Genomic DNA, 13622 nt, shown 5'->3' on the forward strand with positions numbered 1-13622 from the left:
AAAGAGCTGGCACCGTTTAGTTGTTGACATAACGCACTATAAATTAGCAAGTTTGCAATTTGGAGAAAGCTACAGAATAAGAAAGAAACAACAATGTGCTTCCATTGATTCCATGTGCATTCCAAGAAATATTCCAAGAAAGAGGACCTCCGTCGCAAGTTCTACTTGACAACAGCAAGACTTTTTGCTCAAAACTCGTTGGTGAATTATGCGCAGAATGGGGAGTGTCCATTCTGTTTCTTTGCGCTTACAGGCCATCTGGAAATGGAATTGTTGAGCATCGTCATCACACAATCAAGCGTATGGCAGCCAGAAGTGGCAAAGATCCGTAAAAATGGTATATTAGTATAACGTAGCTTCCAGAAAAAATGGCAAGGAAACATCGCTCCCCTACAAAGCTATATTTTCCTGAGTGGAAACCATACACAATTTCTGCCAAAACTAATGTGGAAGTTCTCCACAACTACACACAAGGACAAGAAGTATTTGTTAAACCACCTGACTCAATATATACAAGCAAATGGAATAGCAGAGGAAGAGTCTCAGATGAAGTCTGAGGAGTTTTGGTAGAAATCAATGGACTTGCCGAGACACATGTTGGATGTCTGTCCTGCTCCCATTGTAGCTGACTTGTCTAATAGAGAATCGGAGGAACCCATTGCGGATATCCTGAATCTCTGAAGATCCACCCGAGTGCGGAAATTTCTTAATAAGTATGCAGACTTTGTGATCTAGAGATGAAGGGGTGTTATAATTAGTTTAAATAATTGCATTATATATAAACTATTATTGTGTTGCATCAGAACTAATGAAATTGTTTCATCCATTGTTTTTAAGACAAAAAACACATTGGTGTTTTTTAAAGAGTTCCCAATTGAAATTTTATCAATTTTCTTTTGTATAACAATGCCTGTATTTGTTGGACCAAATGGTAAACTAGTTAAATGATACAATTTGCCATCAGCTTCAAATGCTGTATATGGCTTATTTTCTGGCATAATTAAAATTTGATGATAAGCACTTGTATTATCAAGAGTACTGAAAAATTATTTGACAGTTCATAAATCTACTTATCTATTTTGGATTGAGGTACAAGAGAGATTGTTTGGAAATAATCAACACACATTTATTTTTTGTAATTTTCTTGCATTTGTCGTAATTAATATTTGTGCCCTTCAAGATGAGTTACTTGGTTCAATAATTTTGTCATTAGTAATTTTCTAATTTTGGACTAGATGAAGAGTTTTTCTATTGATTCTTTGAGATTTAAATGCAATTGGATGACAATCTTTAAAAAGATAATGCAAATAATGTTGAAGTTGAGTTGCTGTTTCTTTAGGCTACCAACTGACAAAGAAGGTTATGTTCCTCCAAGAGGTATAGTTATATTGCTATGCTGTTTATCAAAAACTTGACCAAGAATAACATCAGCAACAAATCACATAACATTGACAAGGTGATTACTATATACTTCTGATTTTGAAAAATCATATTTACTTTACAATAGCCTTGACTTTTTGACCTGAACGATGAGGATGTCATTTGATACTCTTTAACAATGTATTTGTTGATAAAGTTATCTGAGCTTTCAGAATCTATTAATGCAGAAATTTAGCCCATTTATTTCCACCTTCTGAATTGCATGTGAGAGACAATTAGGGTTCCTATTACTTATATATTGTCAAACTCATTTATAGCTAGTGATCGATTCGATTTACACACTTAAACAAAATATCCTTTTCTTGATATTTGTGGCAAATAGCATCTTGAGCAGGACAAGCACTATGCAAAAGGCAGTTATTTCTACAGAAGGAAAACCGTTTTGTGGTTGGTGGCGAAGTTTTTTTATTATCTATATAATTTCTTGCATTACTCATTGCATTGAAAAACTGTAACCTTATTGGGTAACAGGAATAATGTTGAAAAATGAATTTTGGAATAAGTGTCAATGTATTAAAAAGGCCTAATGTCGCAAAATAAAGAAATAATGTCGCAAATGAGTTTTATGAATAGTGTCAAAAATAAAAAAAAGGAATAGTGTTGCAAAAGAATTTAATGAATAGAGTTGAAACCAAAAATAATGAATAGTGTTGCTAATAGTAAAAGGAATAGTGTCGCAAATAGTAAAATCGGAATAGTGTCGAAATCATAAAAAAGGAATAGTGTTGCAAATAGTGAAAACAGAATAGTGTCGCAAGTGTTAAAAACGGAATAGTGTCGCAAATAGTAAAAACAGAATAGTGTTGTAAATAGTAAAATCGGAATAGTGTCGCAAATAGTAAAAATGGAATTGTAGTCAGAGAGAATTAGCAAAAAATAGGGTCAACCCAGAAAAAAATAGTATAATGCTGAAATTTGTCGGAGAGAAAGTGCACAGTCTTTAAGTGGGTGTAAAAAAAAACCCAGTTAATTGCGCTACAGTAATATCCCTTTTAAGCAATTTTAGGGGCAAAAAAGTTTCATTTTGACACCTCTAAAATCTTATAAACTTTATACAGTTGGATAGAAAATTTTATCTTGATCAATATTTATATAAGAACTATGACTTGAAAGCAATTAATTGAAAAATTATTCACGTTAAAAAGTGTAAAAGTTCCATTCGAGTTTTTGCTGCGATAAATGTTTTCTCATGATGTTATCAAAATATTGTCAACGTCTAGTTTGAAAATTTCTGTAACCAATACATGTAAATTCTTGTGGTGTATAGTTTTTAAACCATTTTTTATTAGTAGTTCTTCAAAAGGAGGTTGAAAGTCTTGGTATAAAATTCTAAAGACTGTTAATACGATTGTTTTCTGCTATGAAATGACCAAACTAATGGACAAAAAAAAAAGAGATGCAGTAAAAGCATTAAGTATAAGTTTTCTTTGATTCAGAGATAAAAAAGAAGCAAGTCTAGAGAGCGCGTTATCTTTTCGACTTGCTGATTTACATAAATTGTTAACATGGTTATCAAAGGAAAGTTTGTTATTAAATATTATACTAAGTAATTTTTCATTATCAGATGAGACTATTTATCTATCACAGATGTTTACTTTAAGAGAGTTTGTTTTACTAATAATATTCTAAAATAATATGGTATTTATCTGGATTAGCTTTCATACCATTATTTTCAAATCATGAAGAAAATTGATATGCAGCTTTTTGCAGGTCACTCACAACGAAATATAACTCATTTTTTTGCACTGAAAGGAGTGCTATGATCAGCGTATCCTGCAATATCAACATTTGGTAAAAATAGAAATAGATCACTTATGAAGATATTAAATAGTAATGGACCTAAAATTGAGCCTTGTGGAACGTCAAACAAAATACTAGAGTAAGAGCTGTATCGATCATTTATTTTTACTCTCTGTTACTCTATTACTAAGGTAGGTATTTTTACTCTCTGTTACTCTATTACTAAGGTAGGTATTTTTACTCTCTGTTACTCTATTACTAAGGTACGAATGAGCTTTAATGTGTTTCTGCTGAGACCATATGCATTCAATTTAGCAATAAGCAAAGCATGTGGAATGCAATCAAAAGCTTTTGAAAGGTCTGTTAGCAAAGTCCCAAAATGTCCTTTTTTATCTAGACATTTACTCCATTTCTCAGTCATAGTTTATAGAATAAAATCAAAATAGCTTGAAAAAAAAAATCTTGAAAAAGGGACTCCAGAATAATATTGAAATAGAAAAAAAATGAAATTGTGAAAATAGGAATATTATCGAAAATGCCAAAAGCAGAATATGCTATAGGTATAGGTCTTGCGTTTTCTTCAACATATTGATTCCCAATACTCAAATCTGCAACAAATCTTGCGGGTTGGTACTGATAAACCTAACTAACGTCAGTCATTATCAACTTTTCAGACTTTAAAAAAGTCGGTTGTGATTGCTTCAGTTTCTTTTTTTATAAAAATTTATGTTTCATGAAAATTTTACTCCAAATTATTCAAGGTATATACTGGTTTAAAAAGAAAGTTTTAGGATTATGAGTGTTGGCGTGCATGCTTTTTAAAAATTTATATAATTGCTATACTAAATATTTTACAATGTAAATTTTGTCTATTTGTAATATATTTTTTTTTGCAATTGCAATTGCAAATATTTATTTGCATTACTTTTACATTATTTGTTACATTACATACAATTTTTTTTTTTTAATTGGATTATTCTAGTTGGGAGGATCAGAACCTATGATTTTTATCTTTTTTTGTTTGTTTTTTTATATAAATTCTATATAAAAACGTTTTATATGCTGTGGTTTTAAGATTTCTATTTTTTATTATTTTGTATTATGGTATATATTAAGGGGCATGGCGATAAGACAATTTGTCTTCTTCTTGCCCCTGCTATTTGTAGTTACATATGTTTGCGTATGATTAAATGTATAAGGCAAAAAATAAAAAATAATTAAATAAAAAAGTACATCTTAGTTTTGAAAAAATTAGAAAAAAAAACTGTCTAAACAATATTGAGACTGATAACTATATTATTCTATGATAAACTCAATGAAAAGTACATCTTGATGCTTTATTAATTATATACATACATTTACTAACACCATCCACTAAAGACGGGTTGTTATATGCATCTGAATCATCACAATCACTTTTCATTAAAAAGTTTTCCAAATCTAAACTGTTTATTTTTGCTATGTTAAAACTTGCCAAAATGTAACTTTTATAAAACATACAAAAGTCTCTAGACTTTTGTATGAAAAACCATGGGTAACAAAAGGTCTTAAAAAATCCCCCAAAATTATTTAATACCTTGAAAACAAAAAAAATGTCAAATTATTTGAAAATCAAAGATATTACCTTAAATTCATTAGCGACACTATTCCGTTTTTTTGTTTTCAACACTGTTCCTTAGATTCATTTGTAACACTATTCCTGTTCACTATTCTGTGATTTGACAATCAATTGTGCAACAATTTGTGACACTATACCTTTTTCACATTTTCGACAATCAAATTTGCAACAATAAAAACTTGCAGCAATCAATAATGCGACACTGTTCCGCCACACCACCCTAACATACATGTATATACATATAACCCTAACATACTTGCATATACATTAGGTAGTGTTATTATTATTATTGTTTTGTTTTATTATTGTTATTATAACTTAATTTATTACAAACAAAGAGTAAAAGTAAAATAAATAGTTCCTTGTTGTTTCATTTAGTATCGTAAAATTACATAGTGATATGACTTGATTTTATTACTTTTAAGTGATAATCTTGTAGGAAAAGGAGAATGTCATTGGAGTGAAAAAACAGGAACAGGGGATGATCGTCATACCCATCATTATCGTGGGTCTGAAAATTTATTTGAATTTCAATTATGGGTTCATGGAAACTCTGCAAAGTTTACAAATGAAGCTGGAAGATTTTTTTTTCCTTTCAATTTTATTCTTCCTCCAGTTTTACCAAGTTCATTTGAGGGGTTTCATGGACACATTCGATATAAAGTCTTTGGTAAGATGATTTTTATTAACTAATAAGATGATTTTTATAAATTAACAGATGCAAATTATATAAAAAATAAAAATTTAAAACAAAATGGTTCAGACAAACACTCTTAATGAGAAGTTTGGATGAAATTTTTTTTTTTATTAGATTCATTAAAATCAAATTTAAGAAAACATTTGTTTATGATGATGTAGATTTTGTTTGAATGTTTCGTTTTTTATTTAGTTTAAATTTAAAATCGAACCATGATTTTTTTTTTAACTATTCTTTACTTTTTATTTAAATAAACAACTGTTCAATAAAAAAAGTTAAATGTTATATCAATTGAAATCAATTGATGCGGTAGTGGTGTAGTGGTAGAGGGCTCGCTTCATAAGCGAGAGGTTCCGAGTTTGATCCCCACTACATCCCTGGTAGTACCGCGCTCAACTTGTTTCTCTGCGCAGCGGCCTTGTTTGTCAAGGTTCGTGTTTCGGAGTTATAGGGTTGAGAGAGGGTTACAACCACATTTAAGTAGCCTCCTTGTCTGTAGTGGCCTTCTAGGCCTTGGGGAAATGAATTAATTAAAAAAAATAATAAAAAATAAATAAAGAATAAATAAATAAATAATAAATAAATAATAAATAAAAAATAAAAATTATCTATATATTGCATTAAAGTATATAAATACTGCATTAAAATGCAATATTTAGATTTTTCCAAGGTCTCAGCTTAAACCTGCAAGATCTTGCTTACTTTTTCACATTAGCATGATAAAAAAAATCTTTTAATTACTTAGTTTTAGATTTTAAATTTATGTCTATTAAATTGTTTAAATATTACAAAATCAAGAAAGGGGTGGTGGAGCAATAGGAAATTGTTTACTATTCTATGAAACCATAATTTCATCTTCCATTTTTACAGCCACCCTTTCATGTTACACCATTTTTGAATTTTTTTTGTTAACTAATCAGCAATTTCTAGTAATGTGTTGTTCATTTGCTTTATACTTAAATACAGACAATCTGTTGAATCAATTTCAAAAGAATTCAATAAGTTTTGCTAAAAAATGTAAAAACTGTTACAACAACTGAAACTAATCTAACAAACAAACTTTTACTGCCAAAAATTTTGAAGTTCAATAAAGCCATGATAATGTTGATGGTGATGACAATGATGATGATGATGATGATGATGATGATGATGATGATGATGATGATGATGATGATGATGATGATGATGATGATGATGATGATGATGATGATGATGATGATGATAACTATGTTAGTATACGGTGATGCAGCGTAAATCATTCGTTAAAGCAACCTTTTTCAGCTTTGCAGCAAAAAAAATCTGAAAAGCAACTGACCAATTCTGTAAATCAACATGCAGTTTATTTCAAATGTTTATATTCAGTATAGAAAACTTTATGCAAAATAGTTTTAAAACACCATTGCTTGCATATTATGTTTATATGCTTTGAGATGAATCTAATAATTAGATATATTTTTTTATAGAAAAGTTTTTAATGTATTACTTTCATTATTATATTATTAATATTTATTGTATTAAAATAATATTAGTTTAATATAATTATTATAATTCAACACAATATGTATGTATAATATAATTGTTAAATAGGTTAGTGCATTTTACAAAATGCATGCTCAATGTTGGTAAAAATATATATATATTTATAATATACATATTATATATATGTATATATAATATATATATATATATATATTTATATATATATATCAGGGCTGTTCATGTGAACACAGGAAAAAAAAAATTTTCTCGGATTTGAATGCATAGTTGTTTATTTTGTGCCATTTGACATAGTAATTGACTGTGGAAAAAATCTTTCCAATCAGATAATGTTTAGGGGGTGCTCAATGACCATAAAGTTTTACGAAAAACGTCAAAAACGTGTAAAAAGTTCCAAAGTTCCAAAAATTTCTAGAACCTGGTTAGTTAGATTTTTTCCACTGAAATATTGTCTGATTGCGTGCTATATAGATTAATTAAAGTGCAGCAGATTAACTGTCATCAGGGCACCAGACTAAAAAATGTCTGCTAGTGTTTAAAACAACTGTGTTTATATCATTTTGTTAAAATTTGTATTCATAATTTTAATACTATTATTTAACTCAATTTAGAATTTGTTCAAACAGAATAAAAAGGTTTACAAGTATAAATATTATTTTTATTTGGAATTTCAGTTTGACAACAAATGTATTAATATTTTGATAGTACCTAACCTTAGTAACCTATTACAGAAAACTAGCATGGTAGTCTGGTAGTGTATTGTTTGTTATTAAGTGCAGATAATAATAATTTCTAATTTGAAAATATTTATTTAATTTCTTTAGTAATAATTATTATAATATATTGCTGCAGCTGCATAAACCAACAACTGAATGATAAGTTTGTATAATATGGTATTGAGTTTTGATTTTCTCATAATATTTCAGTTATCATTGAAATGGCAGTATCATCTCGTGTTGCTATCTCTACACGACTTCAAACCAAAATCTTTTTAATTGGACAACCAGAGCCAAATCTTCCAGATAAAGTTCTTCCCTTAACATCTGATGTTTTAAAAACATTTTTTTATCATCTTAATTCAACCAAAATGTCAGTGCCTGAAAGTCTTAAAACAACTGTTGATGAACTGATTATTATTTGGAATAAAGCCCGTATTCCGACAGCATTTCATCCGAATGTAGTCTTAAAGTTGAAAACTTTAGTCCAGGAATTTAAATTAATAAAAAAAAAAAAATCCAGATTCTCAGAAATCGAGAGAGAAATCATTTACAGACACCATTGGCCTACTTTTTGACATTGCCCACAAGGATGCTGAAACCATGATCAGAATTGAAGAAGATAAAGAATTTTTATTGGATCAGAGATGTCAGAGAAAAATGGTGATGTTTGGAGAGGACAAAGAACTTTCAAAATTAGAAGAAAGAAATGAAGCAAGGAAACAAGCAGAGAGAGAACGAAAGCTAAAAGAAGAGCAAAGACAATCTGGTGCGAGTGTAATAGTTCCTGTTATTGAACCTTTACATGACAAAAGTTATAGTGATGACAACGATAACGATGCTGTTGATAATGACAAAATGGTTGATAGAGATTTTGAGATAGAAATCCCTGTTTATTACAGACAACAAGTCAGTAAAGCAAGTTCTTCAGGGTCAGCTGAATCAAGTTTAGCAAGTACTCCAAAACGACAATGTATCTTAGATACAATTCTTGACTCGCCTGATGTTTCATCAACATTAGACAGAATTAATCTATCTGACACAAAATTTACTATACTAGCAGCAGCAATTGCAAGGGCTGGTGGACAGAACCTCGATGATGGATCATTGTCACGTTCTACAGTCCGTAGAAAACGAACCTATCATCGATCAAATATTGAAGCCACTGTTCGAACTGAATTCTGCGATTCGGACAAACCACCATTAATCGTCCACTGGGGTGGCAAACTGATGATAGATCGTACAAATTCTGCAGCCGCTAAAGCAAATGTTGACCGGCTATCTGTAGGTGTGACAGGTCACAATGTTGACAAAATACTTGGAATAGCAAAACTATCAGCTGGAACTGGAGAAGCCCAAGCAAAAGCAGTTATTCATCTGCTTAATTTCTGGGACATAATTGGTGATGTTATTGGAATAAGTTTTGATACTACAGCCTCTAACACTGGCTCCAAAAATGGTGCATGTGTAGTTCTAGAGAAACATATAGGTAGAAATTTGTTATATTTTGCTTGCAGACACCATGTTCATGAGATCATAGTAGCAGGAGTGTTTGGATCACTATTTGGACCATCATCTGGTCCCAACATACCTCTTTTCCAGAGATTTCAGCAATATTGGCCCAAAGTTAATCAAGGAAATTTTAAACCTCTGGATGACATTCGAATGAAAATACCCCTGGTGCAAGAACTACAAAATGAAGTGATTGCATTCCTCAAAGAAAACCTGCATGTTAAAATGCCAAGGGATGACTACAAAGAAATCATGGATCTCTGTCTGTTAATACTTGGAAAACTGCCTGATCAAGAAGAGAAAAATTATCATTTCAAGATCCCTGGTGCTTATCACATGGCTCGCTGGATGGCCAAGGTTATTTATTGTTTTAAGATTTATTTATTTTGTGAAGAGTTCAAGTTGACCACAAAAGAGGAAAAAAATCTCTGTGAATTTTGCTTATTTGCTAGTCTGGTTTATGTAAAATCTTGGATATCATGCACAAATGTCAGCGATGCTCCAGTTAATGACTTGTTTCTGTTTCAGCAACTTAAGCAGTTTGCAGTTGTGAATAAAACGATTTCCGAAGCAGCAGTCAAGAACTTTCAAAACCATTTGTGGTACCTTTCACCAGAATTGGTCCCACTAGCTTTGTTTTCAAACAAACTTCAAACGGAAGAGAAGCGAAAAATGATTTCCAACATGAAATTTCACGGTGAGAACTGGTCTCAAAGGTTGATCAAATTAAAGAACATTGAAAGTCTAGAGAAGAAATCTCTGGACATGCTGGTGACATCAGTTTCAGCAAGTGCGTTGCGGTCAATGAAGGTTGATATTGATTTTCTGTTCAACAACGATCCAGCTACCTGGAATGATTCCCCAGAATACCAAGAAGGAAAAAATTTAGTATATTCATTGAAAGTAGTAAATGATGCTGCCGAACGATCTGTGGCTTTAATGTCGATGTTTAATGAATCGATTAAAAGGAATGAATCTGAAATGCAGAGGTTAATTCAGGTGGTTGAGGATCACAGAAAGCGAGTGCCAGATGCCAGAAAGTGTACTCTGAAGAGTTATAGTCCTCGCTAGCATTAACATTGCACGAACTATAACATTACGATAATTAAATGTTAATTGCTCATATGTTTTTTTGTTTATAATTCGTATTTTAATCAATGACAAAGAGTCAAAAATCCTAGTGTTTTATTTTGGAAAAATTCTGATATAACAAAAACCGCAGAACTTTAGTCGTATTGCAGTATTTTATTTCATTAATTTCTCTGCTAATAAACCAGTCTAAAGTGGATGTGGATTGTAATTTGTATTCAGAATTTAATATTTAGAGATAATTAAAACTGATCAAATCTGAAAAATCTAATTAACCGGGTTTTAGAAATTTGTGGAACTTTGTTACTTTTTCCATGTTTTTCACATTTTTCGTAAAACTTTATGGTCATTGAGCACCCCCTAATCATTTTCTGATTGGAAAGATTTTTTGCACAGTTAATTACTATGTCAAATGGAACAAAATAAACAAATATGCAATCAAATCTGAAAAAAAAATTTTTTTTGGACAGCCCTAATATATATATATTTATATATATATATATATATATATTTATATATATATATATATATATATATATATATATATATATATATATATATATATATATGTATATATACATATACATATACATATACATATACATATACATATACATATATATATATATATATATATATATATATATATATATATATATATATATATATATATATTTATATATATATATGTATGTATATGTATATATATGTGTATATATATGTGTGTGTGTGTATATATATATATATATATATATATATATATATATATATATATATATATATATATATATATATATATATATATATATATATATATATAAATTTATATATATATAAATTTAAAAATTTCTGTTTATATAAAATATATATATATACCAGTTTCTACTTCAACACGATCATCAGGAAAGAATATAAAGTAAGCATAATCAGTTTCTTCTTTGACAATGTCATTAGGTTTCCTTATAATTCTGTTAAATGAGAAATGGCAGTAAAAGAAAAAATTAAAAAAAAAAAAGATTATTATGCACTCTTTTTGTGAAGGTCAATAGTAAACAATAATCCAAGAAGACATAAAGAAGAGGACTCAGTAAGAGGGTTGCCATTCATTAGTATAGAAATGTCGATAGTATTATGATAGTTATTTGTAGTAAATAACTGAGTTTTGTTGGAGTTAAAGTTAACAAGCTATTGGAAGCCCCAATCTGTTACAGAAGTGAGATCAGATTGCAGGTCAGCTGCTTGTTTTAAGCGATCAAAAGTAGAAGATTTTTTGTCAAGAATAGAGTATAAAGTTGAGTCATCAGCAAAAAAAGCTATTTTAGATGTAAGGTTTTCAGGAAAATCAATAATGTAGAAAAGAAACAAAACAGAACCAAGGATAGAACCTTTAGGTACCCCAGAAGTTACTGGAAATGAAGAAGTGTGTTGGCCTTCAAGAGGACTTTAATAAAGTGGTTAGAAAGAAACAATTTGATTATCTTTCATTTTGATAAAAACTTTCCTAGAGACACTATATGAATCAAGTATATGAAGAAGACTAGCATGCAAACTTAGTCAAAAGCTTTCGATATGTCAAGAGCAATAGCCCTAGCCTCTCCTCCTTCTAATGTAAGATAAAAATTTTTAGTCACATCAGTTAGCCGTAGTGCAAGAGGATCAAAAACTCTATTGATTGTTACTTTTTTTATTTGGCATAATTTAAGTTTAAAAGAACTTGATTCAATCATAGACAGAGCACGACCTCCTAAGTAATGATTATGCAGTTGTCTCAGTCCTGTTAATTAATCCAAAGTCCTAACTTAAGGCTCATTATGTGGCCTCGACAATGCGCACCAAAGCATTAATACACTATCTATGGTGCAAAAATGGCACTGTTAATACTCTGATATTTCGCAGCTGTTGATTGAATCAGGTTCTATGAGAGCTACGGTTTAGAATTATTCTGCTTACCCCTTAAGTCTTTCCCTAGTAGGCCTTCTACAAGACAGTAGCTTGATGCAGTTAACATCTGCCCAAGATAACTTTTTTTATTAAGAGACCCTCTCTGGTCTTTTTTAAGTCCAAGTTTATTTCTCCAAGCCTTTGCCTAAAAAAGCACACCCAATAAGGTAACAGGACATAGGGCAGTTAGTACTGGGTTAAATGATACCAGTAGCAAGGTGATTGTGATGATCCTGAACCTGATCTGATCTAAAGTAGTTAAAAGGAGTTAGTTCCTGTAAACATTACTTTAAAACTTTAAACAAAATATCTTAAAAAGGCATTAGGAAAAACATTACATCTAACAAAATAATAGAGATTAAGATAAGCATAAGTTTTATAGTTAGAGTCACTAGTTAGTTTTTAAGCTCACACTGGATCAGAGATTTATACAGGACACGAACATACATTATGTAACTTATGGGTGAGTTAAAAGGTTGCGCCAGAGGTTCTGATAGAACACCAACATATCGATAGCAACTTGTGGGTTAAGCTAGATTGCATCAAAGACTTAGATAGACCACAAACATACATATAAAGTAAATTTCAGGTGAGCTAACACAGTAGCTAAGGCACCTCTCTCTATGTGTGTGTGTATATATATATATATATATATAGAGAGAGAGAGAGAGAGAGAGAGAGAGAGAGAGAGAGAGAGAGAGAGAGAGAGAGAGAGAGAGAGAGAGAGAGAGAGAGAGAGAGAGAGAGAGAGAGGTTGTTGCAGGCTATCATTAATACAGCTTTGTTGATCAGCCTAGAAAAATTTTTCTTTCACTCTGCAACTATTTAGTTTTTTTCTTATTCTCTTTTTAAGAATAAGGTATTCATTATACAGTTTTTTTACTTTTCTTTCATCATTTTCAATCTTATGAGTCATGATTTTCCATCTTTCCCAGATAGCTAATACAGTTTTAACTGTTCTTCGAATTGATGTCTTCACTTTTTGTTTCCCCTCTAAGTGATCAAAATAATTAAAAACATATGAAAAATAATACATAAAATATATAAAAATATTCAAATCATAGCAACCTAAATGTAAATGTGCTTCAAATAGTAAAATTTGTAGTTATTCAGAATAGTAATTGACCAAGGAACACAGGTAACCTTGAGGAGAAAGGTTTCAATTACATATATTTTTTTGTATGATATTCTGAATCACTCTAATATATATATATATACAAACACACACCCACACATTATATATATATATATATATATATATATATATATATATATATATATATATATATATATATATATATATATATATATATATAATTAATTAATAATAATTAATTATAACAAGTCCTAACTTCCTGTGAAATATTTTAGG

General features: G+C 30.0%; 1 protein-coding gene across 2 annotated transcripts in view; it reads left to right on the top strand.

Annotated features, from left to right (window-relative positions):
- Positions 1-13622, top strand: part of LOC101240725 (arrestin domain-containing protein 3) — a 45794-nt gene that overhangs the window by 8870 nt on the left and 23302 nt on the right. For both annotated transcript variants that reach the window (XM_065800406.1, XM_065800405.1), the window contains exon 3: positions 5238-5468. In XM_065800406.1, coding sequence (XP_065656478.1) covers positions 5238-5468 — 231 coding nt within the window. The remainder of the gene's footprint in view (positions 1-5237; positions 5469-13622) is intronic.

Source organism: Hydra vulgaris, chromosome 06 (assembly GCF_038396675.1).
Source record: "Hydra vulgaris chromosome 06, alternate assembly HydraT2T_AEP".
NCBI lineage: Eukaryota > Metazoa > Cnidaria > Hydrozoa > Anthoathecata > Hydridae > Hydra > Hydra vulgaris.